This window comes from Stenella coeruleoalba (assembly GCF_951394435.1).
Source record: "Stenella coeruleoalba genome assembly, chromosome: 19".
Taxonomy (NCBI): Eukaryota; Metazoa; Chordata; class Mammalia; order Artiodactyla; family Delphinidae; genus Stenella; species Stenella coeruleoalba.
Window position 1 is genome coordinate 1877980 of NC_137165.1, and position 19524 is coordinate 1897503.

Consider the following 19524-nt stretch of genomic DNA (forward strand, 5'->3'; position numbering starts at 1 on the left):
GGCCAGGTGTGGAGCATATGACTCAGGAGGGCCAGTCAGGGCCGACGTTCCCTGATTGGTTCAGGGGTGGGCATGTGACTAAGCCTGGCCAATCAGAGCAAGCCTTGGGACTATCCCTGAGCATGCTGGGGCAAAGGCTGCTGCACGGAAGCAGCAGCCTCGGGAGCCGGTAGTTGGCGCGCGGAGCATGTTCTGCAAAGGGAAGCAGCCCCGAGGAGCAGCAGTGAAGTGATGGAACCAGAGCAATGGGGCCTGGCCGCATGCTTTGATCCCTGGGTCCAAGCCTTCCTGACACGGCACTGTTTGGTTTTGTGGAAAAGTTTCCTTTTTTTTCCTGTGCCTGAAGGAAGGCAACAGAAAGAGTCTAATGGCACGTGCTTCCAGAAGAATAAGTACTTGGATTGGAGGGAGCGATGGAGCCGATCCGGTAGTCAGGAGATGGGGGCGGGGTGCTGTGCGAAAGGGGGGAGATCTGTACGACGACTTGAGATCAGGGAGCTTTAAACAGGCAGAATCAACTCACCAGCAAACCACACAGGAAATGAAAGCAGGAGGTGAACACCTCCATTTTAAATTTTATTTCCTTTGATTTCCTGTAATAAAAATTTTCAACCACTGAAGCACTGGAAGAATAGTTTGATTAACTCATTACCTAGATTCAACAAGTGTCAGCCTTTTGTCACATTTACGTTAACTTTTTTGTTCAACCACTTCAAAAGAAGGCGCAGACATCATGACTAGAGGGAGAACTTTCACAGCTACCTGTGAATCCCTCCTCCAGCCTCAAGAATTGACGTGTGGTCTGCACTTGGATGAGGTTCCTGCAGGACCTGGGTGTGCTCTTAAACTGACCGAAGGCCACCCCTCGGCTTGCTGTCCTTAGCTATCCTGGCACAACTTGAAATATATGGGCTGTAGCTCTGCTGGAGATTGCAAGTGGCCTCTTACCTTCACAGGCCCACGGGACCAGCCCCATGGGACCAGTGGCTCCTCTGCTGAAATCCCCTGGGACTAGAACCTGCCCCATATGCAGGGATCAGGGAGATGGAGAGCTGTATGAAGTACTGCTGTGCTTCCTGTTTCACATCCTTTCTAAGTCAGCTAGGTGCTGTGTGAGCATTGTATAGTGTGACTTTGATTGTCTGGCCTAAACCAAACCCGCTGCTGAGATCTCGCGTGAGTTTCACCTCTAAGTACTTAGGCATGCGTCTCTTAAACATAAGGATATCCTACACAGCGAAAGAGGCATTATCACATGCAAGAAAATTTAAAATTCTATAATGCCACCTCACATCCAGTCTATTTTCAAGTTTCCTCAACTGTCCCCAAAGTATTCATTATAGCTGCTGTTTAAAAGTAAGGATCCGGGCTTCCCTGGTGGTGCAGTGGTTGAGAGTCCGCCTGCCGATGCAGAGGACACGGGTTCGTGCCCCGGTCCGGGAAGATCCCACATGCCGCGGAGCGGCTGGGCCCGTGAGCCATGGCCGCTGAGCCTGCGCGTCCGGAGCCTGTGCTCCGCAATGGGAGAGGCCACAGCAGTGAGAGGCCTGCGTACCGCAAAAAAAAAATAAATAAATAAAAAAAAGGATCCAATGGAAGATTGTTGGCAAAGATTCTCTCCTTGACCAAATTTCACTCCAGCTCCTCTGAGTCCAACTTGGCCCCGTCCTTGGGCATATCCTCCACGAGCCCAGTTTTAGCAAGAATCCTGCTAAGTCAGTTTGGCCAGAATTTCCCACCTTGATATCTGATCATCCTGGATATCTGACCAAATCCCTCATCCTCCACTGCCCGCAAGTGATGACGGATCACCCTGGCCTGCCTTCAGCAAAAATCTTGTTTAGCCAGAATCCCCCCTTATCCCTGATGTTTCCTTAATAATTTTCCATTCACTGACCCCCACCTTTGTTGTATTCCCACGTTTCCTCCTTGTATTCAGAGTTGAGCCCGGTCTTATCATGAGGCCTCTTCTCCCCTGTCGACTTAAAAAATTGCACAACGTGAGAGTTGTGAGTTCAGTTTTATTTGGGGCAAAATGAGGACTGCAGCCCGGGAGACAGCACTTCAGAGAGCTCTGAGGAACTGCTCCAGAGAGGCAGCGGGGAAGGTCAGGATAGATGTGATTTGGGCGAAGGGGGGAGGGGAGTACATGCAATCGAGCACATATCTTTTTGCAATAGGTTTCTGCTAGTCACGAGGAGCAGTTGTCACCATGAAGGATTTTAGTGCTTTTCTAGATAAGAGGAGATACAAGAACTGGGCTCATAAAATCAGCTCCTGAAAATATTTAACTCTCTGAAGACCTGTTCTGCCAGTTTTTCCCAGAGCACAGAGGACCTCATTTCAGCTCTCCACCCTGAACTCCTTTGGGGGGCGGGGGTGTTGAAAATCAGCAGCTGCAGAGCACATGATTTAATCCTTGTAGATTACCAATGGCAAGGGCCAGGCGAGTGCCAATTGTAGTTGACACCCCCTATTGCAATACTTAAGTAAAACCTGCTTTTACCACTTTAACTACTGGCAGGCTCTGGATTTCTTTGACGTTGTGAGACTGGAGATTTTTATGGACCAAACCCTAAAGCGGTGTAAATTACTTGTCCTCACATTCCATTGTCCAGAACACTGTCACAAGGTCCCACTAGAAGGAAACTGGGACAGGTAATTTATCTGCGTGAGGCATTGTTTTTACTGCAGGAAGAGCATATCACAGTGGTAAACGTTAATGGCTATTGCTGGTTGCTCTCCAAGCACCCATTTTCCCCTCCTACTATTACCCCAATTTTTGTATCCCGAGGGAAACTGACACCGCCTTTGAGTATGGCTGGCAGAGGGGGACGTGAGTGCAGACTAGACTCCAAGGTTGGCAGGTGGAAGCCATTACAGGTACTTATGCAAATAAATGACATGGTGAAAATATATTTTTGAAAAAGGAACTCATCGAGATTCACGCATAAAATGCCCTTTCCCGACGTGGTTGCATGAGACCTAACAGACAAGACAGCTGTCTTGGGTGGGGTCTGCTTCACAGAGAGTTGCCTGTGGGGTTCTCTCTCAGAGGAAAGCGGTGGAGGATTGCGCTATTATTCACAAGCATGTGCTGCCGCTTTCTGCAGCAGACTTCTCCGGCCCTGCTCCGTTAATAGCACTCGTGGTCACCTGCCTTCCTCTGGCCAATGGATGCATTAAAGAAAAAATGATTCATCCTGCCCCCTGTTAAAGACTGGTAAGGCAGGCTTTATTCAAGAGGGGTCATGGGGATAAGTGGGGATTTGCAGCGGGGAAGAGGGATTGGGCTCGCCGCCGAGCACGACGAGGCAAAGTGGGAATTTATAACCTAGGAGCAGGGTGGAGTCTGTGGATGGAAAATTGATAAAAGGAAACAGGGGTAAGGGAGGATTCTGGCTAAACAAGATCTTTGCTGGAGAGAGGTCAGGGAGATTGCACATCACCTGGGGTTGGTGGAGGATGAAGAACTGGATTAGATATGGAGGGTGATCAGGTAACAGAGGGTGGGGGATTCTGGCTAAACGGACTTAGCAAGACTCTTGCTAAAATTGGACAACGCAGAGATGAACACTGAAGTCTAAAAGTCGAAGGCTGGTTGAAAAAGAACTCAGAGGAGCCTGAGCGGAGTCTGGTCAAGGAGAGAAGCTTTGTCAGATGCGAGCAAAAGTGACATGTGTCACTTCCCAGCAGAAGCTTTACTGGTTGATGCATAACTAGCAACAGTTCTCTCTTTTCCCTCTGCTGTGCCGGGGACCGTGCCCCACACAGGGGCTGCTCCTTCAGGCTGGGGCATCAAGTGTGGGTGATGTGGATTGGAGCTCCCAGGTGACCCACGATGGACTCATAGTATGTGAAAGGACTCTTTGTTGGTAGAAGCCTAGTGGTTTGGGACTAATTTGTTACTGCAACAGAACCCAGCCTCTCCTGACCTACAGAGAAATCTTTATTTCCATTCCAGCAGTGCTTCCCAGACAGGACGGTCCTTCTGTCGGCAGCTCTGACCAGCTTCCTGAGGCTGAGACAGAACCTGTTTCCCTGCAGCCTCTGCCTTGGCCCCAGCTCCAGCCTCGGCCATGAACGGGGCCCAGCTGCTCCCTCCCATGGGACCAGCCTGCAGTGATTTACAGGTGAAGGAGCCTCTGCAGGGTCCACACTCTCAGCTTCCAGGAAGAGCTCCCACTTTGTCTGGCAAGCTCTTTTGGCACCAAGTCCAGGACTTATGACTGTTTCAAGGGCCTTCATTTATATTTGACATCTAAAAATTCATTTTGTTACATCCAAAAAATTTTTTCAAAACCTGTAAAACCAAGATTAATAAATGTTTAATTAAATGCCTACAAAATATAACATTACAGTCAATTTCTTCATCATTAAATCTCGTGTTCATAAAACTTTCAGGACAGCAGAAAACATGTGGCTTAGATTTTCTCATTTTGCAAGAATTCCCCACAAAGTAAGATGAAAGATGATTGCTCAGAAACTACAGTCCATCATAAGTTGAGTGAACCACTTGTGCCAAATATTTTCAGAAGCAAAACCATAAAAATCCTTTCAAATTTTATAGCAAAGGATTATATTTTCTGTGATATGTGGGTGCATTTTTATATATTCAACAGGGGATATGGAGTGAGCCTCCAAAGGGAAAGCCTTTAAAGAGGGTCTTTTGTATGTTTGTTTGTTTTTTGCTTTTTGTTTTTTGTTTTTTCGGTTTACTGCAGCACTTTTCTTCACAATGATGCGTTGCTGGGGCCTAATGTTCTCACGTGACAATATAAAACCAAAATTTCTCGTCACCTCTTAAAGAACTGAGAATTGTGTACAAAAATCTTACATAAATTAAAAGGATGAATAAATGTTCAGGTGTAAATGCAAACCATTTTCTAACTCAAGGCTAGTAACAACCCACAGTGTACCGGCAGGAAAACATCAGGTAAGAAAGGAAAGCGCGTCCTAAGGCTTGGACCTCCCCAGACTCTATCAGGCTGGCAAGACAGAAATGACAGGTGGTTCAGGACTCTTGCCAGCCTCTAGAGAAATCCTGGAATAGGCAGTTCTGACATGTTAATACCCTGCACAGATCGGGAGATTCATAGTCTCACAGATTCTCATCCAGCCAACGATTTCTCTTCCATAAATATTTTCTCACCTCAGCCACGAAATGACAGAGCCGCCTGTAGCTAGGGGTTTAGATCAAAGTTATGCACAGGGTAGTAAACATACACCAAGGCAAGAATTGAATGAATACAAGGTCAAAATCAGCAGCGAGTTCTACAATCTCAGATATAAACTTCAAGGACAATTTTCGAAGGTTTATTCCAGTTTCAGGAGGCTGGCACGACTTGTGTGCACTCGCCAGGGCAAATTTATATTTCTAAATGAACTCACGCAGCAAATGCTGTGCATCTGTTTGCGGTCTGTTTAGAAGCATTTGTGGTGGACGATGGAGAGGCCGGGTCCTGCTGGCTGAGGCCAGGGTGAAGCCTGATCCCCACCAAGTACTTGTGTTCGGGAGGAGTGAGCATCTTTTTTTCTTTTTCTTTTTGGCTGTGCCACATGGCATGTGGAACCAGGGATTGAACCCAGGCCCCCTGCATTGGGAGCGTAGAGTCTTAGCCACTGGACCGCCAGGGAAGTCCTGGGAGTGAGCATCTTGATCTTCATCCTGCTGGCAGCCAGGACCCTGATCTCCCTCTGCACCTGTCCAGGATACTGGGGTACATGGTAGTCCAACCAGACAGCACCATTGAAGGCGGACAGGTCCTTCTGGATGTGGACGTTACCCTTGATGATGGAGAGGAAGGTGGTCTCGTGGATGCTACAGGACCCCAAACCCAGGATGGAGGGCTGGAAAAGCGCCTGTGGACACAGAACCCGCTCCTTGTTGATGGGGAGCACTTGACCGTCAGGTGGTTCACAGCTCTTCTCCCTCGCCTCCCGAGGGGTGTGCCCTGCTGTCTCTGCTGTAGCCCGGCTCTAACTGGGCCAGGCATGCACTAAGTTCTCAATATTTGCTGAGTGAGTGAATGGAGATGAAGTTCACCTAGCAAGGTGGCCAGGGCAGCTACAGGCAGCTGGACGTGGAGAAACAATTGTAAATGCCCAGGAAACATTGACCATCCACTCGGCCAAGTGAAAGAATGGTTAGTGCCTGGTGTCGGTGGGGATGAGGGGAAAAGGGCACACTCTTCACCTTCTGGCAAGAATGTAAATTGGTACAAAATTTCTGGGGAACAAAATTGTAAAAGGGCATATCCTTTGACCAAGCAAGTTCACTTCTAGAAATTTAGTGAGAGAAAATAATTTAAAAAAAATTTTTTAATGCATATTTTTACCAAAGTATAGTTGATTTACAATATTGTGTTAATTTCTGTCGTACAGCAAAGTGATTCAGTTTTATATATATATATATATATATATATATATATATATATATACACACATTCTTTTTCGTATTCTTTTCCATTATGGTTTATCCCAGGATATTGAATACAGTTCCCTGTGCTATACAGTAGGACCTTGTTGTTTATCCATCCTATATATGATAGTTTGCCTTTGCTAATCCCAACCTCCCAGTCCATCCCTCCCCCACCCCCTCTCCCCTTTGGCAACCACAAGTTTGTTCTCTATGTCTGAGTCTATTTCATAGATACGTTCATTTGTGCCATATTTTAGATTCCACATATAAGTGATGTCATATGGTATTTGTCTTTGAGAGAAAATACTTGAGCAAAGGTGCAAAGACAGGTGTGTCTATTAGTCAAAAGTGCCCAGAATTGGAGATGGGTTAAAAATGTCATGGTACCTCCATATCACAACGGCTCACGGTAAGTGTGGCTGTAGTGAGAGGTTAGCACCTGTGTGCCAGGTGACAGCTCATTTGGATGTCACCACAACCCTGTAAGGTGGAAGCTGTGGTCGTTCCCATCTTATAGGTGAGGAAGCCAGTGCAGAGGGGTAAAGGAGGTCACACACCCAGTGAGTAGAGGAAAAGGAATTTGGATACAGGCCGTCTGGTTCCTAAGTCTCTGCTCTTTACTCCATTGTACGTGCGATGATGACATTGACCTAATTCATTAACATGAACCGTGTCCACAATAAACTGTTAAGTGGAGGGGCTTCCCTGCTGGCGCAGTGGTTAAGAATCTGCCTGTCAATGCACGGGAAACGGGTTCGAGCCCTGTTCCAGGAAGATCCCATATGCTTCGGAGCAGCTAAGCCCTGTGCGCCACAACTACTGAGCCTGTGCTCTAAAGCCCGCGAGCCACAGTGACTGAGCCCACTTGCCACACCTACTGAAGCCCGCGTGCCTAGAGCCCGTGCTCCGCAACAGGAGAAGCCACCGCAATGAGAAGCCCGAGCACAGCAAGGAAGAGTAGCCCCCGCTCGCCTCAACTAGAGAAAGCCCGCACACAGCAACGAAGACCCGATGCAACCAAAAATAAATAAATTAAAAAATAATAAATAAATTGTTAAGTGGAATAGGGAGGTTAAAAAAAGTCAAATGCTTATCTCTCCATAGTGAGATAATGGCAAATATCTTTTAAATTTTTTCTTCATGTTTGTTTGAACTTTTTATAACATGTAAATATTACTCATCACGAAAGATAATGAAGCTTTTCTAATGGGGGGGGGTTAAAAAAGGAGAAAATCCGGAGGATGAGGGAAAGAACACAATGTGGGAAACTTCCCAATTTCCCTGTCTAGTGAGCAGGCCCCTGGCCTCTGCAGCCTCCAATGGCCAGACAAGCTGCCATCCTCCTCCACTTGCAGGAAAACCAAAGCCTTGTTTATTCATTCCTGATGGCCAGAGACACGAAGGCGGAGAGGCAGCTGCAAAACTCACTGATTCCACGGAAAAGTCATTCCCACCCAGAATCTCCATGCAGCTGCTGATCTCAGTGCCCATTTTTCAGATGGGGAAACTGAAGTTCAGAGAGGTGCCTTCACCTGAGGTCATTTCTGCAAAGAGGAGGCTGGACGCAGACTGGGGGTTTCTGGCTTACCACTCCACTAAAAACCTTTATAAAACTATAGCAGGGCTTCCCTGATGACGCAGTGGTTGAGAGTCCGCCTGCCGATGCAGGGGACACGGGTTCGTGCCCCGGTCCGGAAAGATCCCACATGCCGTGGAGCGGCTGGGCCCGTGAGCCATGGCCGCTGAGCCTGCGCGTCCAGAGCCTGTGCTCCGCAACCGGAGAGGCCACAACGGTAAGAGGCCCGCGTACCGCAGGGGAAAAAAAAAAAAAAAAAACTGTAGCAAAGATGCTTTTCCTTCCTTTAAAAAAAGGTTGAAGGGAAATGTCTTAGGATCAGGTGTCTTGATTCATATTCTATGTGCAGCAGTTTGGCCCTTGAATATGGTCAATGAGGTGGTACAGGCAAACTGAGCACTTCAATAATATGCAGACCCTGTAAACCTCCAAGTGGGCAGGCGATTATCAAGCTTAGCAATAGGCTAACCACAACCGCATTAGAGTGAAACTGACCCCAGTCTTTAGATTCTGGTTTTGTTCCTTTCTTGCTCATTACCCATAGATGTGTATCAAGATATCTCCAAACTCAGCACCTTAATACAAATATTTATTATTATCTCTCAATCTTCTGTGGTTTGATTGGGCTCAGCTGGGTGGCTCTCATTTGGGGTCTCTCACAGAGTTGCAGTCAGGTAGTGACTGGGGCTGCAGCCACCAGTGGGTCATCTGGGCTGGATGTCCACCATGGCTCACTCCCATGGCCTAAACCCCAAGGATAAAGAGGAAGGGAGATGAGACATCAGCCTATGGAGGATTTCAAAAGAGTCTTTGGAGAATTGAAAGTGGATGGAGAAGTGGCATCTGGTGTAATAGAGCAAGGGAAACTGTAAGCTAAGTGCCTCCAATGAGGAGAAACTGATTGATTGAGAAACTAACAATTTCATTGCCAAATGCTGGGAGCATGGTATGTGGGAGCTAGCTCATACTGGCTCAGCAGAGACGATTTTTAAATTATCAGGAATATTGTCCCTGTGTGGTGAAAATACTATACAATTCTGTGCTACTGCCCTCCTCCTTTCCATGGTGGGGGGTAATTCTGAGATCACCCATGGTACCGACATTTCTTGAGTACCACACTTGTGCCAGGTACTGTGCTGGGTACCTGCAAACAGGGATCAGCAAAAGAGACAAAGAACCTGCCCGTAGGGGCTTATAGTCTATAGGGGCGGGGGTGGGGATATTTATAAAATGACCATCCACATAAACACATAATTAGCGATCATGATAAGCCTAACGAAAGAAAAGTACTTTTTTTTTTTGAGAAGGGGAGTGGTTTAGAGAAGGCTTAAAAATGACAATTGTGCTTAGACGTTTAAGTAGGAGTTAATGAGGGGCGAGGGCAGCAGGAGGAAAAGCATTCCCGGAGGCAGGAACAGCATGTGTACGTGCCCTACAGTTCAGGGATGGAGGAACAGGCTGGTGGGAAAGAACAACGACAAGTAAGCAAGGGGACAACACGCAGGCCCCTGGCTTCAGAGGTTGAAGGGAAGGAATTTACGGGCTCCGTAGCCCACTGCGGCGCGAGATTGCATCTTCTGGGCTCCCATTGGCTCAACGGCCTGTCCTTGGAGCGAATCAGCGAGCTGAGAGGGATGAGTGGCCCTGATTGGTCAGGTCCAGTCACGTGCAACCTGGAGTGCTGGGTGGAGCCAACGCAGGTTGAAGCCAGGAGGTCGGGTGCGTCAGGGTTGGGTCTGCGCAAAAGCAGTGGGTGAAACCAAAGTCCACTTACCGAAGTAAGGGCATTCAGTTTTGTACCTGAATCTGTCTGTGGGCTCACGGGGCTTGTTCTTCACAGAGGTATGATCCCGTGAAGCTGTCAGGCAAAGGAAATGTCTTAAATGACTCCATTTGAGTCCGGCCGCTTCTAGCTGGCCGTGCCACCTCTCACGAACGATTTCAAGACTCACTCTAGTGAAAAATCCAAAGCAGAACTGGAGCTGCGATGTGGTATAGGGTCTAGCTTAGTGCAGACCGTGATGCCAGACTGCCTGGGTTGAAGTTCTTGTCCATGTTTGTCCTTAGGCAAGTTATTGATATTTAACGTCAGGGTGTCAGTTCCCACAACTATTAAAATGGAGATAATAATAACACCTACCTCATAGTTCTGTGAGGATTAAATAAGTTACAGTTAATATATGTTAAGCACTTGGCCTGACACATGGTAAGTGCTCCATACGTGTTTCTATTATTATGTTTTATATATGTATTAAACATACTTAAATATAAGGAACTCAGGCAAGCACCAATTCCTTACTTTGTGATAAAAGAAGAAAGAGCAACAAACAAATAATAGGAATAATAACAACTGAGGGTTTACTATGCACCAGAAACTGTTTTGGAAGCTCCGCAGGTGTTATTTTACTGAATCCTCACAGCAACCCCTGAGATGGGTGCTACTATCATCTCCATTTTTCAGCTGAGGAAATTGAGGCTCAGGGAGGTGAAGCGACATTGCCCAAAGTTACAGGCCAGTAAAGACTTGAACCCAGACATTTGTAATTCCAGACATCAAAGTCCGCAGTCGCGGGCTTCCCCGGTGGCACAGTGGTTAAGAATCCGCCTGCCAATGCAGGGGACACGGGTTCAAGCCCTGGTCTGGGAAGATCCCACATGCCGCGGAGCAACTAAGCCCGTGCGCCACAACCACTGAGCCTACGCTCTAGAGCCGGAGAGCCACAACTACTGAGCCAGCATGCCTAAAGCCCGTGCTCCGCAACAGACAAGCCACCGCAATGAGAAGCCCGCGCACCACAAGGAAGAGTAGCCCCCACTCACCGCAACTAGAGAAAGTCCGCGCGCAGCAACGAAGACCCAACGCATCCAAAAATAAATAAATAAATTTGTTTTTTAAAAAAAAGTCCGCCCTCGGGTTCTCGAGGCTCAGCCCCACCCTCCCCGCCCCTCTCCCCGCCCCTCGCCCAGCCTGGCCCCACCCCTCCAGTCAGCCCCGCCCCACTCGTGGCCTCGCCCCGCCCATGGCCCCGCCCCTCATCCGGCCTGGTGTATTCCAGCTAGACTAGAAGGCCCCGCGCCTCCCCTCTGTGGGCGCCTTCCCTGCCCCGCCCCTCACACGGATGGTCCCTCCCGAGGCCCCGCCCCACGTGCCCCGCCCCTCTATCGGCCCCGCCCCCTTGAGCGGCCCCGCCCACAGGCGTCGCAGTCGCTGCGGACGCAGTTCTCGGGTTTGAGTCGCCATTTTGCTCTTGGAGAGGCCGCCGGTGCTCCGGCGCTTTCCTCATTCGGCAGCGGAGGCTGCGGCGGGGCCGGGGCTGGGGTCGGGGCCAGGTAGGCGGGCGGGAGCCGGCGACGGTGGTGGCGCGGCCGGCGGGCCGGCCCTGCGGGGCACAGGTGCAGGGGCGGGGGGCTCGGCGGGGACCCGGCCGCGCGCAGCCCTCAGTCTGGTCCGGTTCGTAGGCGTCCGCGGGCTTGGCGCGCGGCCCGTCCGGCCGTTACGGGACCTGCAGCTGCGGGCGGAAGCCCAGCCTCACGCGCAGACTGACATCCCTGGCGGTGCTGGGCTGGCCTTGCGGCGCGGGCCTTTCTGTTGCCCCGCGGAGCTTGAGTGAGGACAGGGATGTAGCTCTAAGGCTTTTTTCTGCTTTTAAATGGTTTCCAGCAGTACTGCACAGTGACGATACCGACTTTTACCACCTTTTATTAATATTGACGCGGTTTGGGTGTTTAGCTTTTGCAAGGAATGGGAAATTCGGGATGGGGATTTGGGGTGTGAGAAAATGTGATTTATAATGTTTAAAACTGTTCCATGCACAAATGTAAGTGATTCACCCACATTATTGAACCCCACGAAGTCCTACCCTTCTTGTCCGTATTCCTATCCCGACCTCGTCTGTACCGTTATTACCCAGCTTGGGTTGGAGGAGATGCAGTTCTGCTCTTACTCAACGTAAGCACTTTCGTACAGTCCCGGATATTTACCGTTTTTATTGTATTAAATGTATATTCAGAGTTTTACTTAATTACCCCATTATGTAACTTTTGCATATGTTCAGTGTTCCTCCTCTTAGAAAAACCATGCAGTGACCATCATTGAGCTTTTCCTTTCCGTAAGATAAATTCTCCAAAGGGGAAATACTGAATCAGAGTTATGTGTTCTTTCTTTGACACGTGATATAAATTGTTTTCCAAACAAGGCGTGTTTACTACGCACATTTTTCTACATCTGGGTGTTTGTCGGGCTTGCCCCCTGAAATGCGGGGTGTCAGGTCACTCTCCGTGGTGTTGGGAGACTGCTGCTTCCAGGTGGGCAGCCTTGAGGAGGTGTCTTCATCTTCAAGCGTCACTTATCCCGTGTCTCAAAGGGGACTTGTAGTACCTGTTTTATTGAGTTGTCATAAGAATTCAGAGCGCTCAGAAAATGGTATTTAGCCGAAAGAAAACAGTCTGATGAAGAGATAGCCAGGTGCCTGGGGTCATAGAGGCCTGGAGGATTAATTACATCTAGGCTTCACCCTTCTAATTCTCTTCAGTACTGACTCCCAAAAAGCAAATTTTCTTTGAGTGAGGTACATCACTAATAAAAATAATAATTCTTTATACTCTCTGACACCTTTTAGTTTGCAGACTTCTTTCAACTCCATGTGTTAATCATTGCAACTCAGTGAGGTCAGGCTTTATTCCACAAACATTTGTTATTTGACGAACATTTGTTAAGCCTCTCCCTCTGCCAGGTACCATGCTAGGCCCTGGGTGTACAGCAGAGAAAATAATAGTGGAAAAAATCTCTGCTGTCCTGGACCTTAAATTCTGGTGAGGGAAGCTGTTTTTTTTTTTTTAGGGAAGCTGTTTTTAACCGAGCATGTATCTCTGCTGTCGGGAAGGGGAAGGCCAAGGACTCGTAGCTGGTAACCAGGGGAGGCAGGTCAGGTCTTCACGCTGTGACTCCAGCGGTCAGCACACGCGCTAGATGGAAAGCAACCCACTTTGCTGCCAGCCTTACTCATCTGAGATGTGCATGAGTCGTTTTGAAACGACTGCCAGCACTTGCAAAGCGAGTGGTCTTTCAGAGTGGTTTCCTTCATGAGACTTTTCGTAAGGTTCTGAGATTCTCTGAAAAGGCTGTGGTTTCATGTGTTGTATATAATTCTCACACATTCTAGAGTGAATTTAGGATAAAGGTAAAGGCAACTGTAGTTTATGGGGGGAAAATGGGAATGTTCTCTTTACTCTCCATTTCACACTATAGCCTTGTAGTAATGAGCCTTCTGCCAGCCCCATGCTGGTGACTATCTTGTTTACGAGGAGAATCTTTAAAACGCTTTTCTTAAAGCTTGGTAAAGAGCACAACTTGAATTTCCAATAGGAAAAGGAGAACTAAAACTAGCAACTAGTTTTATTGTTTGACCGACTTGTGAGATGGGTAGTCACAGAACATGACTATACTGATGACTGTTTCCAAAGGGACTCCCAGCCTGTGCCATTTTGAGGTCTTAGGTTAGGTTTCCATTATTGAAACCTGGTATCTGGAGACTGAAACCCTAGAGACCATAGTCAGTGATGAAGGACATTTAAACCATGACCATTAATGAAAGGTTCCAGGAAAAGAGAATACACAGAGGCAAGAGAGCCATCTTGAGATAGGTCGAGGACTGCCCTGGGGAGAAGGAATTTGGGGTTTCCCGTAAATCTTCAAAGAAAGGACAAGGCTCAGGATGGGGAGGCTGCTGGGAGAGAAGTCTGCGTGTTCTAAGGCTGGACCCTCAGGATGTGGGCATCAGGCCCGGGGCTGTTCAGGTATCTGGAGTGGCTCCTTGGTAGGAGTCCTAGAGATGGACTGAGTTACTTCCAAGATCTCTTCCTTCCCCTCAGATAGTTTGATTCTCAGTGTTCTCTCAAGAACGTCCTCTCAAGAACGTCCTCTCAAGAACACTGTTGTCCTTTAAGAAGCTTCTTAATTTGAAGGTTAGGGGATGTAGAAAAGTGGCCATCCCATGCATATTATGTACTCGTTCGGTAGATAACCAAAATATTAACAAGTTGACTCATCAGAGCTTCCATTTACCATGCGTATCCTGTGTGTGGGGCACTGTGTTAAGTGCCGTACAGGAATTAATCTTACAGTGACCCTGCAAGGTCAGTATTCGCAGTTGCATGGATGAGGGGGCGGAAGCTGAGAGTGACTAATTTATGCGAGGCCTCACAGTGAGTTACGGGGAAGTAGGAGCTGAGATGCAAACCTGGGTTTGACTCCAAAGCCTGTATTCATAAGTACAGGAGAATGAGTTTTATTTTTGTTGTGGTTTCCTTTTCCAGACTCTGTTCCTAAACACAGGCATAGAAGAGTTGAGAGGTGGTGTTAGAAGACACCTAGGATCTCCTCCGATTCTGAGTGTTGATGGTTAAACATTATTTCTTTGCTTTGCACCAGTCACCCTGCCCCACGCTATGCTGTAAAGCTGGCTCGGCACACTTTTTCTGTAGAGGGCCAGGTAATATTTTAGTCTTTGCAGCCCATACTTAACTCTACCACTGCATCCACAGACAGCTTGTTGACAGTGAGCGTGGCTGTGTTCCAGTGAGCATGGCTGTGTTCCAATACAGTTTTATTTACAGAAATAACCTGTTTTGGCCCGTGGGCTGTACTTTGCCGATCCCTGCCCCAAAGCCACTTTCCACGGTACACACCAGTGGTCCTTCTTGGTCTCCTTAGGGCTTTGGCCAGCTGTTCATACATTTCTGTTTGTAATTCATAGGCTTTAGGTCAAGTGCATTGGGGTGGCCTGTGTTTGCCATTGAGCGATGCCTCTGAGGAGGAAATGTGCTCTCCTAGCCTGCGTGGGGGACCGTGAGTGACCCACTGGCCCCCACTGGCGGTTACTGCAGAGAGAGACACACACATGCAGAAGGAGGCCTCTTTGGGTTGGTGACCTGCTGAGTGTGGCGTGCCTGCACCAGGGAACACTGGCAGCAGTTAAAAAGGACATGATGGGTCTGTACTTTCTACCTGGGATCTTAAAATATATTGCTTTTTAAAAAAGCAGATTATGAGTAGATTTGTACGATGATCCCTTTTATGTTAGAAATGATTTTTTATATGTATTTTTTATGGGGATCACGTGTGAACGTGTAACAGCCTGATGGTATCTCTTTCAAACTAATAATAAGAACTGTCAGGTCCAAGGACGTGGGTGGGAAGGAGCCTGGGATCGGAGCTAGTGACATTAGCCTAAACTCTCATGTTTCAGTTTTTTTTACAAGGAGAATGTATTTGTTTATTGTGTAATTAAAAGTTAAGGATAGGGGCTTCCCTGGTGGCGCAGTGGTTGGGAGTCCGCCTGCCGATGCAGGGGACACGGGTTCGTGCCCCGGTCCGGGAGGATCCCACATGCCGTGGAGCGGCTGGGCCCCGTGAGCCATGGCCGCTGAGCCTGCGCGTCCGGAGCCTGTGCTCCGCAACGGAAGAGGCCACAATAGTGAGAGGCCCGCGTACCGCAAAAAAAAAAAAAAAAAAGTTAAGAATAACAAATAAGATAATTGGCTTCAGCCTTTTTGCTCCTGACCACCAGCCTTCCCAGAGCCACCCACGTAAACATATGACTGGGGAAATGCAGTGGGCTTGCTGGGAAGGCGCCTCCGTCCCCGAAGGCCTAGTGGATTGTTGCTCTTGCATCTAACCCGTGCCTGCCTTTCTCCATAAGGACACTCAGCCCAGAGAGTGCCCAGAGGAGGAGGAGATCATGGAGGGTTCTGATGACCTGTAGGACAGGCTCTTTCTTTCTTTTTTTTTTTTTTTTTTTGGGATACGTGGGCCTCTCACTGTTGTGGCCTCTCCCGTTGTGGAGCACAGGCTCCGGACGCGCAGGCTCAGCGGCCATGGCTCACGGGCCCAGCCACTCCGTGGCATGTGGGATCCTCCCGGACCGGGGCACGAACCCATGTCCCCTGCATCGGCAGGCGGACTCTCAACCACTGCGCCACCAGGGAAGCCCAGGCCAGGCTCTTTCTGTCTGTGCCCTGCTGCTGGTCAGTTGCATGGCTGAGTCACTTTCCTTCAAGGTTATTGTTACCTGGTCAACCTTGTGTTCCAGTTGAGGAAAAATGCAGATGACAAGGTCAGGCTTAGACAGGACCTGGGGCAGCTGCAAGGCCAGGGGGAGGTTTCATGGTACAGGCATTACAAGGAAAGCTGGGCATGGACGGGTTTTTTATTCATTGTTTAAGGATCAGTCAGTCCTTGTCCTTGCTAATGGCTTTGCCATTTTTCTGTGTGTTAATCCAGGAGGAATTTTGTTGTCAGAGACTAAAAGGAGGTTGTCGTAATTGACTTTAAGCAGCAAACAGTAAAACACTGAGCTCTTCAGCTCCACCTTTCTTGTAAGTTTATCATTTATTCCCAGTGGTCATGAAAATAATTGAGTCATGTGATAGCATCTTTCCATAAATTTGGGACCCTAAAACTCAATAGACTTTCTATTTGTCTATATACATGTTTAATATAAAAGACTCCATCATGGTAAAAACTAATTTCCTTCAGCTTAAGTCACTTGCTATTAAAAAATTTTCTGGTGTATTTCATATCACATGACAGTTCTTAATATATTTTGTATCTTTCCAGGCTCTGAGAATTGGAAAACCAAGAAGGTTTTGATGTTTTGTGTGGCGCCACCTGAATCAGAAGCCAAGATGAACATAACCAAAGGGGGTCTGGTGTTGTTTTCGGCAAATTCTAATTCATCATGTATGGAGCTTTCAAAGAAGATCGCTGAGTGAGTATAATCATAGTATTAAAATCTGTACTCATTACGTGGTGTTTTACATTTGATAAACGGATTGGCACTGATTGTTAAATTTGAAAGCAGATATTTTATAGTTAAGCTGCTCATCATCTGTGTATTAAAGGCTCACCTTCTTGTAAACTGTTGTCACTCCTACACGTTCTTTCAGCAGACATTTATTGAGTGACTCCTGAGTGCCAGAGATTGTGTTAGGTGCTACATATGTATAGAATTATTTGAGTATAAAGAACAATGAAGGGTATATACTATATGAAGATACTTTATAGATTACAGTTCAGTATAATTTTAGTTATTTATTAAATAAATATTGAACCCCTACTGTGTACCAGACCTTGATCTAGATACTGGGGAGTAACAGTGAAGAAGCCAGTCAGAACCCTCCCTTCTTTAGTAGAGGGGCCAGGCAAGAAGCGAGTCAGCCAAACAAACAAACAGGATCACTTCCGATGGTGGTAAAGCGGGGAGAACGGAGAGGCAAGGGCAGGTTGTTCTGTCTTAGGGAGCCCAGGACCCTGGAGAACCAGGACAGCGTTGAGAGGCCTTCTTGGGTTGGCATAGGGTGGGGATGTGATGAGTTAGGTGACCGAACAATTCTACGTCCACTTTAAATCTCGTAATAGGAATACCTCTATTTTAAAACATTTGTATTATTTTGATCAATTTCTAAATCATCCTTAATAGTAAAGCGGTTGCATCTGTTCTGTTACTTTTTCAGCGTTTTCCGTCTTTCTCTTCTCTAGGCGGCTGGGGGTGGAGATGGGCAAAGTGCAGGTTTACCAGGAGCCTGACAGAGGTGAGTGATCCTGTGCTTTCGTGACGGTGGCCTTTTTGTGGTACATGCCGTGCTGGCCCAGTCCCCCATCCTCCGTAGCTGAAGCCGTCGGCCTCAGTGTCCAGTTAGTTCTGCCAGCAGAAAGACAGGCAGGCATGGTGGGCGAGCGCGGTGTTCCCACTAATACCAGCTCGATAGGGAATTCTGGGGCAGTCACATCTGGGGGCTTAAAGTCTAGTCCTTAGACGTCATCCGATAACTGCGTGGGTGCATGAACAAGCTGTTCACCTGAAGGAAGCATAAGCGCAGCGCTTGGTTGAATCCGTCCCCTTAGGCGGGGGGCGTATGCCCTGTGTAGCCACAGTATCAGGTGGTGGGTGTTCTTTTCCCCAACCTGCACTGCCTTGGGCTAGACTCCATGATGTCATGTCAGGAAGTGCTTTTTGCTAACTGATTTATGATGTTGTATAAACACCTCAAGTTGTGAAAATCACATGTTATTTAGCCTTTGTACTTTCTGTAGAAATGGCGGATGTTTAAAGTTATTCTAGCAGGAGCGACAGATGACCTGCATAGGTGTGAGAGTCAGACAACTTCTCCTTGGCAAGTTATTTTAGCTGTCTAAACTGCAAATAATTCGGGCTGTTCTGAGGATTAAGTGGGATAATTTGTGTGCCCAACACAGTTTTTGGCACATAGTAGACACTCAGTAAACACTGGTTCCCTCTCCTTTTCCACTGCAGGATTTTGTCTAATACTTAAATATTAGAGAACTTTCAAGACACTTAGATGAAAAGGCACAAATTTCCTCTTCCCCTATTTATTTCTTCATTACTGCCTCCTCTTCCCTGTCTCCCAATATCCCCCATGTGGCTTCAGTGGGAAAAAAGTATAATTGAGGGAAATATACAGGGAGTTTGGAGAAGATTTTGCTGCTAAAGGAATTGGATGAAGTCCTTTGTCTAGTGTAGAAGGGGGGCTGAGGGAGGCTGGTGGCGGAAGACTCAGGAGGAGCCTGTCCACCCTCCGGGTTCATGAACGAGGGGAAGGAAGCAGGGAACTAACGTCTCTAGAGTCCTTACCATTACCAGGTACTGAGGAACTGAGTTCAGGGGTGACGTTAGGATTAAGGCCCCAGAGGGAACAGAGTCGGGATTCAAAGCTCAATCTCCCTGTCTCTAAAGCTCGTTTTCTTTCCATGGTGCCACACTTTTTTGTAAACATGTACTCTATTTTTTCCAACATTTCTAATGAAAATGTTCAAACCTATAAAAAATGTGAAAGAGTAGTGCCATGAATACCCATATGAATGAGTACCACCCAGTTTCAGCAGGTGACACTTTGCTGTATGAATGTGTGTTTGTGGGACCATTTGGAACTGAGTTGCAGACATTGACACTTAACCCCTGAATACTTGACCATGTGTCTCCTAAGGAGGACGTTCTCCCATGTAGATACACTACCGTTGTCACGTTAAAGAGATTAATGATAATTCTCTATCATCTAATAGCTAATGTACGTTCTAATTTTCTTAGTTGTCCTAGCTGGTTTTTGTTTTTGTTTTTATAAATTTATTTGTTTTTTTATTTTTGGCTGCGTGGGGTCTTTGTTGCGGTGTGCAGGCTTCTCATTGCGGTGGCTTCTCTTCTCTTGTTGCGGAGCACAGGCTCTAGGCACATGGGCTCAGTAGTTGTGGCTTGCAAGCTGTAGAAGCACTGGCTCAGTAGTTGTGGCACGTGGGCTCAGTAGTTGTGGCTTGCGGGCTCTAGAGCGCAGGCTCAGTAGTTGTGGCGCACGGGCTTAGTTGCTCCACGGCATGTGGGATCTTCCTGGACCAGGGCTCGAACCCGTGTCCCCTGCATTGGTAGGCGGATTCTTAACCACTGAGCCGCCAGGGAAGTCCCTTTTGTTTGTTTTTTAAACCAGGATTCTTGGTTCAAGTGAGGTGTTTTTTTTG

At 47.6% G+C, this 19524-nt stretch overlaps 1 protein-coding gene across 7 annotated transcripts in view; it reads left to right on the forward strand.

Moving 5' to 3' along the window:
* Nucleotides 1-11198: 11198 nt before the first annotated feature.
* PRPSAP2 (phosphoribosyl pyrophosphate synthetase associated protein 2) overlaps nucleotides 11199-19524 on the forward strand; it is a 41476-nt gene continuing 33150 nt past the window's right edge. For 5 of the 7 annotated variants that reach the window (XR_013824966.1, XR_013824967.1, XM_079903732.1 and 2 more), the window contains exons 1-4: nucleotides 11199-11946; nucleotides 16279-16373; nucleotides 16615-16765; nucleotides 17536-17588. Coding sequence is in view for 5 of the 7 variants with exons in the window: in XM_079903732.1 (XP_079759858.1) it covers nucleotides 16647-16765; nucleotides 17536-17588 (172 nt within the window). In the remaining 2 variants the exon portion in view is untranslated. Of the gene's footprint in view, nucleotides 11947-16278; nucleotides 16374-16614; nucleotides 16766-17510; nucleotides 17589-19524 lie in introns of all 7 variants that reach the window. The other 2 variants (XM_079903734.1, XM_079903733.1) reach the window with 2 other exon arrangements.